This window comes from Schistocerca gregaria, chromosome 2 (assembly GCF_023897955.1).
Source record: "Schistocerca gregaria isolate iqSchGreg1 chromosome 2, iqSchGreg1.2, whole genome shotgun sequence".
NCBI lineage: Eukaryota > Metazoa > Arthropoda > Insecta > Orthoptera > Acrididae > Schistocerca > Schistocerca gregaria.
In genome coordinates this window covers 985121148-985134156 of record NC_064921.1, presented here as the reverse complement: position 1 = coordinate 985134156, position 13009 = coordinate 985121148, and the positions used below count along the sequence as shown (strand labels likewise).

Genomic DNA, 13009 nt, shown 5'->3' with positions numbered 1-13009 from the left:
ACAGTCAGAACTTTCATTATTGGCACATGTGCAATGGGAGTAAATTCGCCCTCCATATCTGGCTATTTTACAATTTCCGATGCCTAATTTTTCTAATCAGTGATATTCACTAACAAAAGCAATAAAATAAGAAGGGCGGTTTGCACCCTTTCTGGATTTTGCAGGCTTCAGTGACGTCCAAGATGGGCCAGATCCTCGGCGCTGTTTTGGGAACCTGCGTCCTTAATGCTTGACGGCCTGGCGTGGCTACAATGCCGCAGCCGCAACTGTCGCTCATCTGTCTCTTGATTTTGTACATATAAGTAGCATAGGAGCCGTGACCTGTCAGGTAATTTAAAGTGAGACATGAAGTCAGGCAGGACGCCCGCGGCCATGACGTATACTTGAGAAAATGTATGTCACTGCTGAATAGATCGCTAAAGTAGCTGGTCATGTTATGTAAATTGGAAGTGGGAAGTGGATAAAGAAATCAAAAGGAGGGAACTATAGATATTAGCTGCATCGTGACTTTATGTCGTTCTTTCGGGCATGTCCGAAGAACAGACATCACGCATTCATATAATAACTGTTCACTTGCTATTCAGAAACCCTTGTTTCTTGGCTCGTTCCAGGCACAGCCTATCGCTGCGACAACTGCTAAAGCAAAGTACAGCTATTAGTACAAGCGTAACTGACGATAATAACTAAATTTCCACAAGGTATTACAGAGAATGCTCAAAAAGTAAGATACCAAAAAGAGCCCGCCTGCATAGCCGGGTGGTAACGTGCTTGCCTCGCTTACAAGAGGGTCTGGGTTCGATTCCAGGCCGGGTTGGAGATTTTTCTCCATTCGGGGACTGAGGGTTGTGTTGTCCTCATCATCATTTCATCCTCATCATTGGCGCGCAGGTCGCCGATGTGGCGTCGAATGAAAGAAGACTTGCACTTGGCGGCCGAACTTTACCGACTGGGGCCTCCCGGCCAACGATGCCATATGCCCAATTCCGTTTTACCGACAAACAAAAGTCTTCATACAAAGTGTGGAGTCACATGTGTCATCCGTCAGCATCCTTACTCACCTGACAGGAAGACGGCGTTCCAAAACTTAACAGAAATTGCCACCAGGTGGTGGGGACATCTGAGAATAATGGCACTATTTGTTCCCAAAAAATTACTGCAAATACTCATGCTGAAACCAGAAAATTAGTTATAGTAGTTGTTGGGTCTGCAGATAATTCAGTCTCGAAACTCAGTTCTGTATCCTTACAGCCAGTTCTCTCTTCCGTTGACAGTGTCTTGAAATGATTTTCCCCTTCCGTAATGCCCATAACTTTTACATATGACCCTTCCTTCACAACTCTTATTAAATTCTTTTTCAGGGCCCTGCTACCTATCTAGCCCCACAAACGTCTACGTGCACGTGTTGAACAATAACGGCTCCGATTTTTTATGTGAAAACTCCAAGCTTTTTAAATAAAACGAACTTTATTAACATTCTACATCTATGTCATTGACATCTACATTTTTTTTTCTCAACGTAATTACCTTGATGACAAACACATTTCTTCCAAAGAGAAACCATTTGTTGACGCGAAATGTTTGACGTTTTTGAGGGAGCTACATTCTCGCCTCTGCTTGCAACGCTTTGTCGACCTCAAAGTGAATACCTCGAAGGTGTTCTTTAATTTCTGGGAAGAGATGAAGGTCGGATGGAGCCAAGTTGGGACTGTATTGCGGATGATCAGTGACAGCGAAACCAAAGCCTCTGATTGTAGCAGATGTGACAGCGCTCGTGTGTAGCCTGGCTTGTAATGCTGAAGGAGAAGGCACTCCATGTGGGGACGAACTCTAAGAATTTGTCCTTTCACAAACTTTTACAGCACACTGTTTCCCACACACCGACATAATTAAGTTACCACTCCTAAGTTACGGGCTACATTTCACAGCTCTCAAACGGCAGAGGTTTGGAAATTGCACCAGCGAAACGGGAAAGCCCACCGAATAATGTGCATGATGCGTAATAACTAAAGCGATACTGGGAACAGAATAATAAATTCAGAGGCATTACCTTTCAGCATGCCCTCGTCTGTATCATCTTACGTCTCTTTTCCCTACATCTCTTTTTTAACCTCCCTTATTTCCGCACTTAAAGGCCGGAAAACGTCCTGTACTAACACTCCACGACACCAATCATCTTCGTAACGCGAGAAAGCTTTGTTTTTTTTCCCCCAGCTGCTTCGCCCGGGTTCCCGGATTCAGTTCCCGGCGGGGTCAGGGATTTTCTCTGCCTCGTGATGACTGGGTGTTGTGTGCTGTTCTTAGGTTAGTTAGGTTTAAGTAGTTCTAAGTTCTAGGGGACTGATGACCATAGATGTTAAGTCCCATAGTGCTCAGAGCCATTTAGAACCTCAGCTGCTTCAGTAAGAGGAAATGGCATAGCTGACTGCCTGTTTGATTTACACCAAAAGAAAGTGTTTTGTCAACATTCGATTGCTCTACAGAGCCTTTATTTCAAAGGGGCATGTGAGGTACTGTGCTCTATTCAAACTGATAACAATCTTGAAATATTGAGGGGCAGAATAATACCCAATCCATGTTGTGTTTCTTCAGTCTTCTTTAGTGTTAGTTGCTATTACCGAAATAGAATATGGCGTCTTTTAACTTAAACGTAGTTAAAAATTCGCGTATAACCTCTTCCTGATTCCAATTTCAGCTTGGTGTGACTGACATGTTCGATGCCAGCAGTGCAAATTTGAGTGGTATTAGTGATGAGCCACTGGTAGTTTCCAAAGTTCTGCACAAGGCTTTCATAGAAGTCAATGAAGAAGGCACAGAAGCAGCAGCGGCAACTGGTAAGTAAATTCAGAAACACTTGTTTGGCATAACTCCACGTGCAGTGTTCTTCCTTAATGACGGTTCGAATATGCATCACTTTAAGAACATTCTAACCTTTCACCACTGACAAATGCATTATGAACTCCGTTCCAAGTTACTAATCAGGGGACTACGTGACGATTCCGTCAACTGACTATCCACAACTGATAACTACTACTACTACTACTACTACTACTACTACTACTACTGCTACATTCGTCAGGCTAGAAAAAAGATAGTGTGTCTGTTATGTTATCTGAGCTTTTGACAGCGTCTACAACTAAATACATACTCTGAAAACCACTGTGTATTTCATGGGAGCCGGTACTTAGCACTATGCACGTCAAAACTTCACATGCTCAGGTAGCGACGTGTCTCTAGGTCAAACACTGGAGGATCTTGAAGGGACGACGCAACCCCCATCATGGGGGTAGCAGTAGATTTTTAAAGCAATTAGTTACTGGCACAAAAATCAGACAAAATATCTGTATACCTGTACATCACCATTATCTGTGACATTATTCGCCCAATCTCGCATCGATCAAAAAACATGATTTGCAAACTTTCACACTCATTAACTATCGAAGTTGCCCAATCAGTTATTAGCTTCGAGTGCTTCTTTTACGTCACCTAAGCAAATGTCATTTTTCAAGTTTTATCGTTATTCCATGAGGTATGGCTTTACAAAGTTAGTGTTGCCAAACACTGACGTAAGAAATCTACCCAGTCTGCAGACTGATGAGAGAGTTCGACCATCAGAACAAAATAAAAATTAGTCAAGCCACATATTTCATCTCTGCATTGTATATGGAAGCTGCTAAAAGATGGAAGGCTATCTGACATGATGTAGCATCAAGAATCTGGTTTGATCTTTAGCTGCTGCATTTTGTGGAAGCCATAGGGCAGGACGTTTGAGTGTTATGTCTGAGCTTTTGACTGCGTCTACATCTAAATAAATACTCTGCAAACCACTGTGCATTTCATGGGAGACGGCACTTAGCATTGTACGAGTTAGTTTGCTTGAGCATCATCAGTTTCGTCATTGAGGATTCATATGGAATGCTGTTACTGGGGACGAGTATGCCTTAATCTTACGGTCGTAAAAAGAAATTAACGACTGAGGTCTTACAAGAGACATTTACTTGAACAAATATCAGTTTTTCAATACAAAATTTTGCATGCGAGATCTCAACAAGGGTACTGTGCACTACAAACACCTCTACGTATATGAGTGTCGTATCTGGTATTTGTTGCGAATAACAGGTACACCTTTTGGCCGTAATGAGATAAATCAACTGACAGACCTACAGTGCATGTTGTTACTGCATGATAATGAACCCTGCTGATTTCATTAACAAAACTACTCGGGATTATGTGTGCAAAGTCATTCCTCACGCACTTGTTATTCTGATCTTATGCCGTCAGAGGTTTACTTTTCCCGGTCCTTATCTAACACCCGTCAAGAAAATTGGTTTCCAGACGAAAATACGCTTCATATTTGGTTAGATGACAGCTTTGCTCAAAGAGGTCGATCTCTACAGGCATGGAATTGGTAAACTACACGAGCTTTGCCAGAGGATTTTGGATAATGTAAGAGAATATATTGTTGATGAATAATTTCTCACTGATGTTTTCGATTGTGTTGAATAAATTAATGGGAAACTCTATTACAATGTGCACGGTACTAATAAAAATACAATTTACCACAATCTTAAAAAAAAACATAAATTATTTGTAACTCAAGCGTGACTATGTTGACATGAGTTAGTAAGATCTTACTCACTTTGGTCTTCGAAACTGTCTCTGTTTATACTGACCTGCTTCATACTCAAGTAGTGTGGTAATGTGGCATTTCATAAATAATACTCTGTATAGACAGAAACCAAAAATGATGATTGCAGAAGGGGAAAGAGGCCAACAGCCTTGTTGCAGTGGTCAGATCACCGATGTTAAGCACTGTTGGGCTTGGCTAACCCTTGGATGGGTGACCGTCCGATCTGCCGAGCGCTGTTGGCAAGTGGACAGCACTGAGCCTTTGTGAGGCAGATTGAGAAACTACTTGATTGAGAAGTAGCGGCCCCGGTCACGAAAACTGACAACGGCTGGGAGACTGGTGTGCTGACCACACGCCTTCCATATCCACATCCAGTGATGTCTTTAACTGAGACTGACATGGCAGTCGGTCACTACCGTTAGAGTCTTGGACCTATTCGGACGGAGTTTATTTTATCTTTTAGAAGTGGAAAGAGATGTTATCCAATGTGCAGTATCGTTAGTTTGTCGCTCTTACATTACGAACTGCCGCGCGGGATTAGCCGAGCGGTCTCAGGCGCTGCAGTCATGGACTGTGCGACTGGTCCCGGCGGAGGTTCGAGTACTCCCTCGGGCATGTGTGTGTGTGTGTGTGTGTGTGTGTGTGTGTGTGTTTGTGTTTGTCTGTGATGTACAGACGGTAGCAGAGCCAGGATGGGGAAGGTGTAGATACATTTGTTTGGTCCAAGCCTTGTTGACACAAATTTATTATTTAACAATAACTGTTTATACACCAAGTTAATACAATTAACAGTTTAAAAGGAAATTTTAGATATAATTTTTTTTGTAAACGTTCTATAGAAGAACACGCAAGTCCACTCTGAAACATTACATCAAGGTACTGTTAGTAAAAGGTATATTATATGGTACAATAGTGCAACATGTACAAATATTAACAATTACACCAGATAAATATTGAACTTCTGATTCGTACTACAAGTAAATCATCAAACCTTAAAAAATCCAATTTGGCAAGAGTGCAACAAATTCCCTACTGCCTGCTTAAAAAGAAAATGTGGCAATGATAGTCAGGTTTTTTTTTTTACCTCCAGATTTCACTTAAGCTTACGTAAACCCTACACAAATGTCACTTTGTTGTGTACATAGTTCCGCATAGACATCGCGTACACAACTTTCCCACTAGAGCGCGCCTCACTAAGCACAACAGCACAGGCGCAGCGATCGTCTGTCTCCACACTACGAGATGGCGCGGTCTTAGAGACGGACCAAATTCTGCTTCCGCCGATCCGAGTATTAATATGCAATGCAGACAATGAAATTGCTGCTAACGTAGAACCTTTTCTCCCCGCGGATCACACTCGCGCAGTGATACCTGAACGCGCGAGGTACTATAACGAGTGTACAGACCTCCGATTAGTCAGTCTGCATTTGTCTGCACCAGTCTGTACCAGTCTGTACCAGTCTATAGTCAAGTTTCAGTCTGCGCCTAATAAGATTACCATATTCCTGTACATAGCCATGAAGATAAATGCATAGACACTTTGTCAAGTATCAGAGATATGTGAGAATAAGATTAACGTACCAAGACTAAAGGAACTTCAGATTGTCAATTGTAAACAGGATCCAGTATCAAGTTACGTAATATCTATGATTTTTATTATTTTAATAAATGTGTGTGAAAATTAATCAAGTTCTGTTTAAAGTTGGTCACCGTCAATCTGCTACTCTAAGCAAGCAAGTGGCATTTCTATCGTCTGACCTAACGGCAGAAGATAAACACGCCACAGTAAGACCACGAGACATATTGCTGACACTCGCCTACTTCGTTAGAGCGACAAGTCAAATAATCTGATGGTGTGTGTACCAAAGGTCTTACAGTACGCACGCCACACACTTATTTTTCTCTCATGTGACATCAGTTCACCTTGCGTGACAAATACACAAAATTTCTAAATTATTTTATATCAGTTAAGTAAGCTACAAGACAGAAATAACATTAACGACTGGTGACATGAGTAAACACTGTCAAATTTTCAATTTCACGGCGGTTGTGTTATCTAGCAAATTTTCATTTAAATACTCGCCCCACGTGTTCCAAAATCAATTCAGTCAGTCTCGAGCAGAAACACAACATAATATGGCAATATCACAGAATAGATGGGATCATCCCAAGCAATATTAGTAGAATTGAGAAATTTTCAATTTAAACGCACCAGTTTTAACAAAGTCTAATGTAATAATAATTTGGACAGAACTTTCATAAAATGATCGATGATAGTGGATACCGTACCATACACTATGAAACAAATTGAGAATTATTCACAGTAAACACCTGGCATATGATGTTATTCTCTGAAGTATTTCAAATCACTAAATGTTGGCTACAACTACCAACTACATAATAAAGTAATGATCATTACATATAATAAAAGTACATGAAAATTTCGGCCTTAGCCAGGTGACGAGACCCACACCAATGCAGTTTCCTGTTACACTCGAGTGCTAGGGCCAACAAACAACATCTGGTCATGGAGAACCACGCTAAGCAAGCGAGCATTCCGTCCTGCCCACATGCCCGCAAACAGCCACACTCATCGCAGTCCTTGATCGGCAGGCAGCAGTTGACTCCCCGCTGCTTCCGTCCTGTCGCCACATACCGACCGAGCCGTCCTCCACAACTGTTGCTTCGCGCACCAGCGCCAACAGCGCTCAGCGACCACGCCCCCTATCGCTGCGGCGAAAACAAGTGAAACAATTTCGTGGGTAAATCAAATGAGCTGAGCCCTCACACGGATCATTGTCCTTAGGATTATTGAGGTTAAATAGAGTGAAAGCTTGGGGACTGATGACCTTAGCAGTTAAGTGCCACAAAATTTCACACACATTTGAACATTTTTGAACTATGACCTACTGGAAGGAGCAAGACAAGTTTTGATGGATAAGATTTCTTAACACTTTCTAATGATTTTCGATGTTGTTGTTGTGGTTGTGGCCTTCAGTCCTGAGACTGGTTTGATGCAGCTCTCCATGCTACTCTATCATGTGCAAGCTTCTTCATCTCCCAGTAACTACTGCAACCTACATCCTTCTGAATCTGCTCAGTGTATTCATCTCTTGGCCGGCCGCGGTGGTCTAGCGGGTCCAGGCGCTCAGTCCGGAACCGCGTGACTGCTACGGTCGCAGGTTCGAATCCTGCCTCGGGCATAGATGTGTGTTATGTCCGTAGGTTAGTTAGGTTTAAGTAGTTGACTTATGACCACAGCAGTTGAGTCCCATAGTGCTCAGAGCCATTTGCACCATTTTTTTCTTGGTCTCCCTCTACGATTTTTACCCTCCACGCTGCCCTCCAGTACTAAATTGGTGATCCCTTGATGCCTCAGAACATGTCCTACCAACCGATCCCTTCTTTTAGTCAAGTTGTGCTACAAATTTCTCTTCTCCCCAATCCTATTCAATACCTCCTCATTAGTTACGTGATCTACCCACCTCATCTTCAGCATTCTTCTGTAGCACCACATTTCAAAAGCTTCTATTCTCTTCTTGTCTAAACTATTTATCGTCCATGCTTCACTTCCGTACATGGCTACACTCCATACAAATACTTTCAGAAATGACTTCCTGACACTTAAATCTATACTCGATGTTAACAAATTACTCTTCTTCCGAACGCTTTGATTGCCATTGCCAGTCTACATTTTATATCCTCTCTACTTCGACCATCATCAGTTGACACTTAAATCTATACTCCATGTTAACAAATTACTCTTCTTCCGAACGCTTTGATTGCCATTGCCAGTCTACATTTTATATTCTCTCTACTTCGACCATCATCAGTTATTTTGCTTCCCAAACACCAAAATTCCTTTACTACTTTAAGTGTCTCATTTCCTAATCTAATTCCCTCAGCATCACCCGATGTAATTCGACTACATTTCATTATCCTCGTTTTGCTCTTGTTGATGTTCATCTTATATCGTCCTTTCAAGACACTATCCATTCCGTTCAACTGCTATTCCAAGTCTTTTGCTGTCTCTGACCTCAAAGTTTTTATTTCTTCTCCATGGATTTTAATACCTACTCCGAATTTTTCTTTTGTTTCCTTCACTGCTTGCTCAATATACAGATTGAATAACATCGGGGAGAGGCTACAACCCTGTCTCGCTCCCTTCCCAACCACTGCTACCCTTTCGTGTCCCTCGACTCTTATAACTGCCATCTGGTTTCTGTACAAATTGTAAATAGCCATTCGCTCCCTGTATTTTACCCCTGCCACCTTAAGAATTTGAAAGAGAATATTCCAGTCAACATTGTCAAAAGCTTTCTCTAAGTCTACAAATGCTAGAAACGTAGGTTTGCCTTTCCTTAATCTAGCTTCTAAGATAAGTCGTAGGGTCAGTATTGCCTCACGTGTTCCGACATTTCTACGCAGTCCAAACTGATCTTCCCCGAGGTCGGCTTCTACTATTTTTTCCATTCGTCTGTAAAGAAGTCGCGTTAGTATTTTGCAGCCGTGACTTATTTTAGATGTGAACTGCTAAAAATTTGTCCTTCATCAAGACTAGAACGGCGACGCAAACCAGCCTTCACTTTTCAGATGGCCACCTATTCTCAGAGCTAGCGAAGAGATGAAGTATTTATCTCTACTTCTGCCCATCAGGTGACTAACATGAAAGACGAGATTAGTTAGCAAGTTCCGTGAAGAACGAATTTCCTGGAGTCATAACCAGAAACTGATAACCTTGTGCCATACCTTAACAGAAAAATCACAAAGATTATTCAATGGAAATAAAAAAAATCGAGTGAATTCAGCAGGACAATTCTGTGCACCCAGGAAGTAACTTGTCGATCACAGGGTTGCCCAACTTATTTTACATTGTCGCCAATATTCAGATATACTAGCAGCAATACGAATATCAGCCGATGTCTTCCTTGAGTAGGCTCAGATGGTACTATAGGTTGCATGTCAACGACGGGGTTCCGAGGGTCAGAATACTAAAAATATATGCCAATTCTGTAACTAGATTTAGGCACTAGATCATTGTTTCTAATAATTCAGATATTCTGACTACAAACAAATACAGTAAAACCAACACTAGAACATTTATTTTCGTGTCTATCGTAAGTACACCGAAAGCTGAAAAGCTCATTCACCACATAGGATTTAAATTGTTTTAAGTGTTCCGGTTTTTAGAGAATAAACATCATGAATATGCAAACACCTTTTGATCATTACAGACTCTGAAAATATTTTTCTGCGGAAGCACCAGTTTAACAAGTCTTAGTTGCACAACACTAACACATATTATTTACAGAGGAATAGTCATACTGTTAGAAGCCGACTACAGGGAAGGTCAATTTGACTCTAGAAAAATTTAGCAATATGCAAGGCAATAATGACCCTATAACTTACCTTAGGTTGAGGAAAGAGAAATCTATGTCTATAGCGTTTGTAGACATAGAGAAAGGTTTTGACGGTGTTGACTGGCATACTTTCTTTGAAATTCTGAAAGCAGTTGGGTACAATACAAGGAGCTAAGGCTATTTACAACTTGCACAAAAACGTCAAGGCAGGTATAGGAGTCGAGGGGTACATGAAAGGGAAGCAGTTGTTGAGAAAGGAGTCAGACAGGGTTGTAGCCTATCCCTGATGCTATTCAACCTGCACCTTGAGCAGGCAGTACAGCGAAAAAAAAATCTGGAGTAGGATTTAAAGTTCAGGTAGAAGAAATAAAAACTTTGAAGTTTGCCTATGAAATGGTAATTCTCTCAGAGACACCAAAAGACTTGGGAGCTTTGATTAACGAATGAGGAAAAGTAGTAGATGGGTTTAGCAATTTGTGCAATAAAGTAATTATGGAGGTTGAAGTAGAAAAGGATATAAAAGGTAGTTTAGGAATGGCAAGTAAATGGTTTTTGAAAAAGAGAAGTTTATTAACATCGAATTTAGAAATAAGTTTTAGGAAGTATTTTCTAAAAGAATTTGTATGACGTGTAACCATGTATGGAAGTGAAACATGGATGATAAATAGTTTAGGCAAGAAGGAAATGGAAGCTTTTTAAATGTGGTGCTAGAGAAGAATGCTGAGCCCTGGATAGGTAGATCACATAACTACTGAGCTGGTACTGAACGGAACTGGAGAGAAAAGAAATTTGTTACTCAGCCTGACTAGAAGAGGGGATCGGTTGACAGAACATATTCTGATACATCAACGTATCACCAATTTAGTACTGGAGGGGTAAAAATTTTAGAGAGAGACCAAGAGATGAATACATTAAGCAGATTCAGAAGGATGTAAGTTGCATTAGTTCTTCTGAGATGAAGAGACTTGCTCAGGATAAATTCATATGAGAATAATTGAGGTGTGGATATCTGTGGCATTTGAGGGTCTTTGTTGAAAAATGATACCCGTATTATAGACTATCTTGTTCAGTTTGCATTGTGTATTGCGTCAACTAGCTAGCGCATTCAGTGAATGCCTGGATATAGCAGTATCGGCGTGAGAAATCGTTGGACATTGTGTACTTGCGCTAAAATTGAGGAACATAGGTTATAAACGCGCAGTGACATTCTAATCTGATTTACTGATGTCATAAAATTTTATTACCTGTGGTTTCCAGAGGCTCATACTATTGTTTCAGGACGTACCACTAAACGAGTTAAATTTATTTTCATACTTCTACTTGTAGGTGTACAATAGCATATAAGATTGGACATAAAATAATACTTTGTATTACATTCTCGTGTATTTTCTGTATTTCCAGCTGTCGTGATGGTCGGCTACTCACTGTCCGGACCTGCTCCCGACCCTCCCATCATCTTCAAGGCAGACCACCCCTTCGTGTTCCTTATACTGGATCAGCAGACGCACACTGTGCTGTTTGCAGGTCGCTACTCAACTCCTCCGACATAAAGTCTGACGGATGAAGAATTCTGCAAAAGTTGTTTTTCTTGAAAAAGATGTAATGTACGAAAATAAATATTTGCTTGTCCATCATGCGTAATTATTCCTAAACAACATAATGGTATGCGCAGGTTATTGCATTTTCTCCCGAATCCCAAGATGAAAGCCTGTTGTGTACGTAGCTCTGCGTAGTCAGCGCGTACACAGATTTCCCAATAGAGCGCGCCCCGCTAAGCGCAAAAGCGCAGGCGCAGCGCTCGTCCGTCTCCGCACTACGAGATGGCGCTGTCTTAGAGACGGACCAAATTCTGCTTCTGCCGACCCGCGTATTAATATGTAATGCAGCCAATGAGATTGCTGCAAACGTCGAACCTTTTATCCTCACGGATCACACTCGCGCAGCGATACCTGAACGTGCGAGGTATTACAACAAATGTACAGACCTCCAATTAGTCAGTCTGCATTAGTCTGCACATGTCTGTAGCAGTCTATAGTCAATTTTCAGTCTGCCCCTAATAAGATTATCATATTCCTGTACATAGCCATGAAGAGAAATGTATAGACACTTTGTCAAGTATCAGAGATATGTGAGAATAAGATTAACTTACCAAGACCAAAGGAACTTCAGATTGTCAATTGTAAACAGCATCCAGTATCAAGGTACGTAATATCTATGATTTTTATTTTTTTTAATAAATGTGTGTGAAAATTAATCAAGTTCTGTTTAAAGTTGGTCACCGTCAATCTGTTACTCTAAGTGTGCAAGTGGCATTTCTATCGTCTGACCTAAAAGCAGAAGATAAACACGCCACGATAAGACCACGAGACATATTGCTGACACTCGCGCTTCTTTGTTAGAGCGACAAGTCAAATAATCTGATGGTGTGTGTACCAAAGGTCTTACAGTGCACACACCATAAAGCCTAAAATTTTATACTGAAGTATGTGGATAAAGAATTCTACAGTAAGTGTGATAAGATCACTCCAAAAGATCACTAATGCAGAAATAGTATTTAAGGAACTATTTAAAAAAAAATTCAGTGTTTCTTGTTTTTATTTTTATGTTCTTTTTTTTACTTATTTATTTTTTGAAAAGTTTCATCCACCATGATTTCCTTTTCCGTGCCAGCCACTTAATCTGAGAACAGCACACACAGATACATGCGTTCCGGTGTCAATATTTCCCTACAGTGTGTATCCTGTAAGACTTCCTTTTATCATGGAACACATATCCTGTAACCGTGTCTCTTCTTGTAATTTGCGTTCTTCCCGTTTTCCTTTCCTCATCGATTCTACCTATAACCTCATCTGTCAACTTAATTTTCAGAATCATTTTGTGACACCATATCTCAAACGCATGGATTCTGTATTTTTCTGGTTTTCTTTTGAGAGGAATGCTCTTTTTTGCCTTTGCTAACCTGTTTCCAACGCCCTCTTTTCTTCGAACGTGAAGTTTTTTTTTCTAGGTGGTTGGATTCCTT

General features: G+C 40.9%; 1 protein-coding gene across 1 annotated transcript in view; it reads left to right on the top strand.

Moving 5' to 3' along the window:
* The window catches only part of LOC126335465 (serpin B6-like), a 64379-nt gene extending 52761 nt beyond the window's left edge, over positions 1-11618 (top strand). Inside the window, exons 7-8 of the mRNA XM_049998776.1 lie at positions 2693-2831; positions 11389-11618. Of these exons, the coding sequence (XP_049854733.1) occupies positions 2693-2831; positions 11389-11537 (288 nt within the window). The 3' untranslated portion in view covers positions 11538-11618. The remainder of the gene's footprint in view (positions 1-2692; positions 2832-11388) is intronic.
* The last annotated feature ends 1391 nt before the right edge of the window (positions 11619-13009 follow it).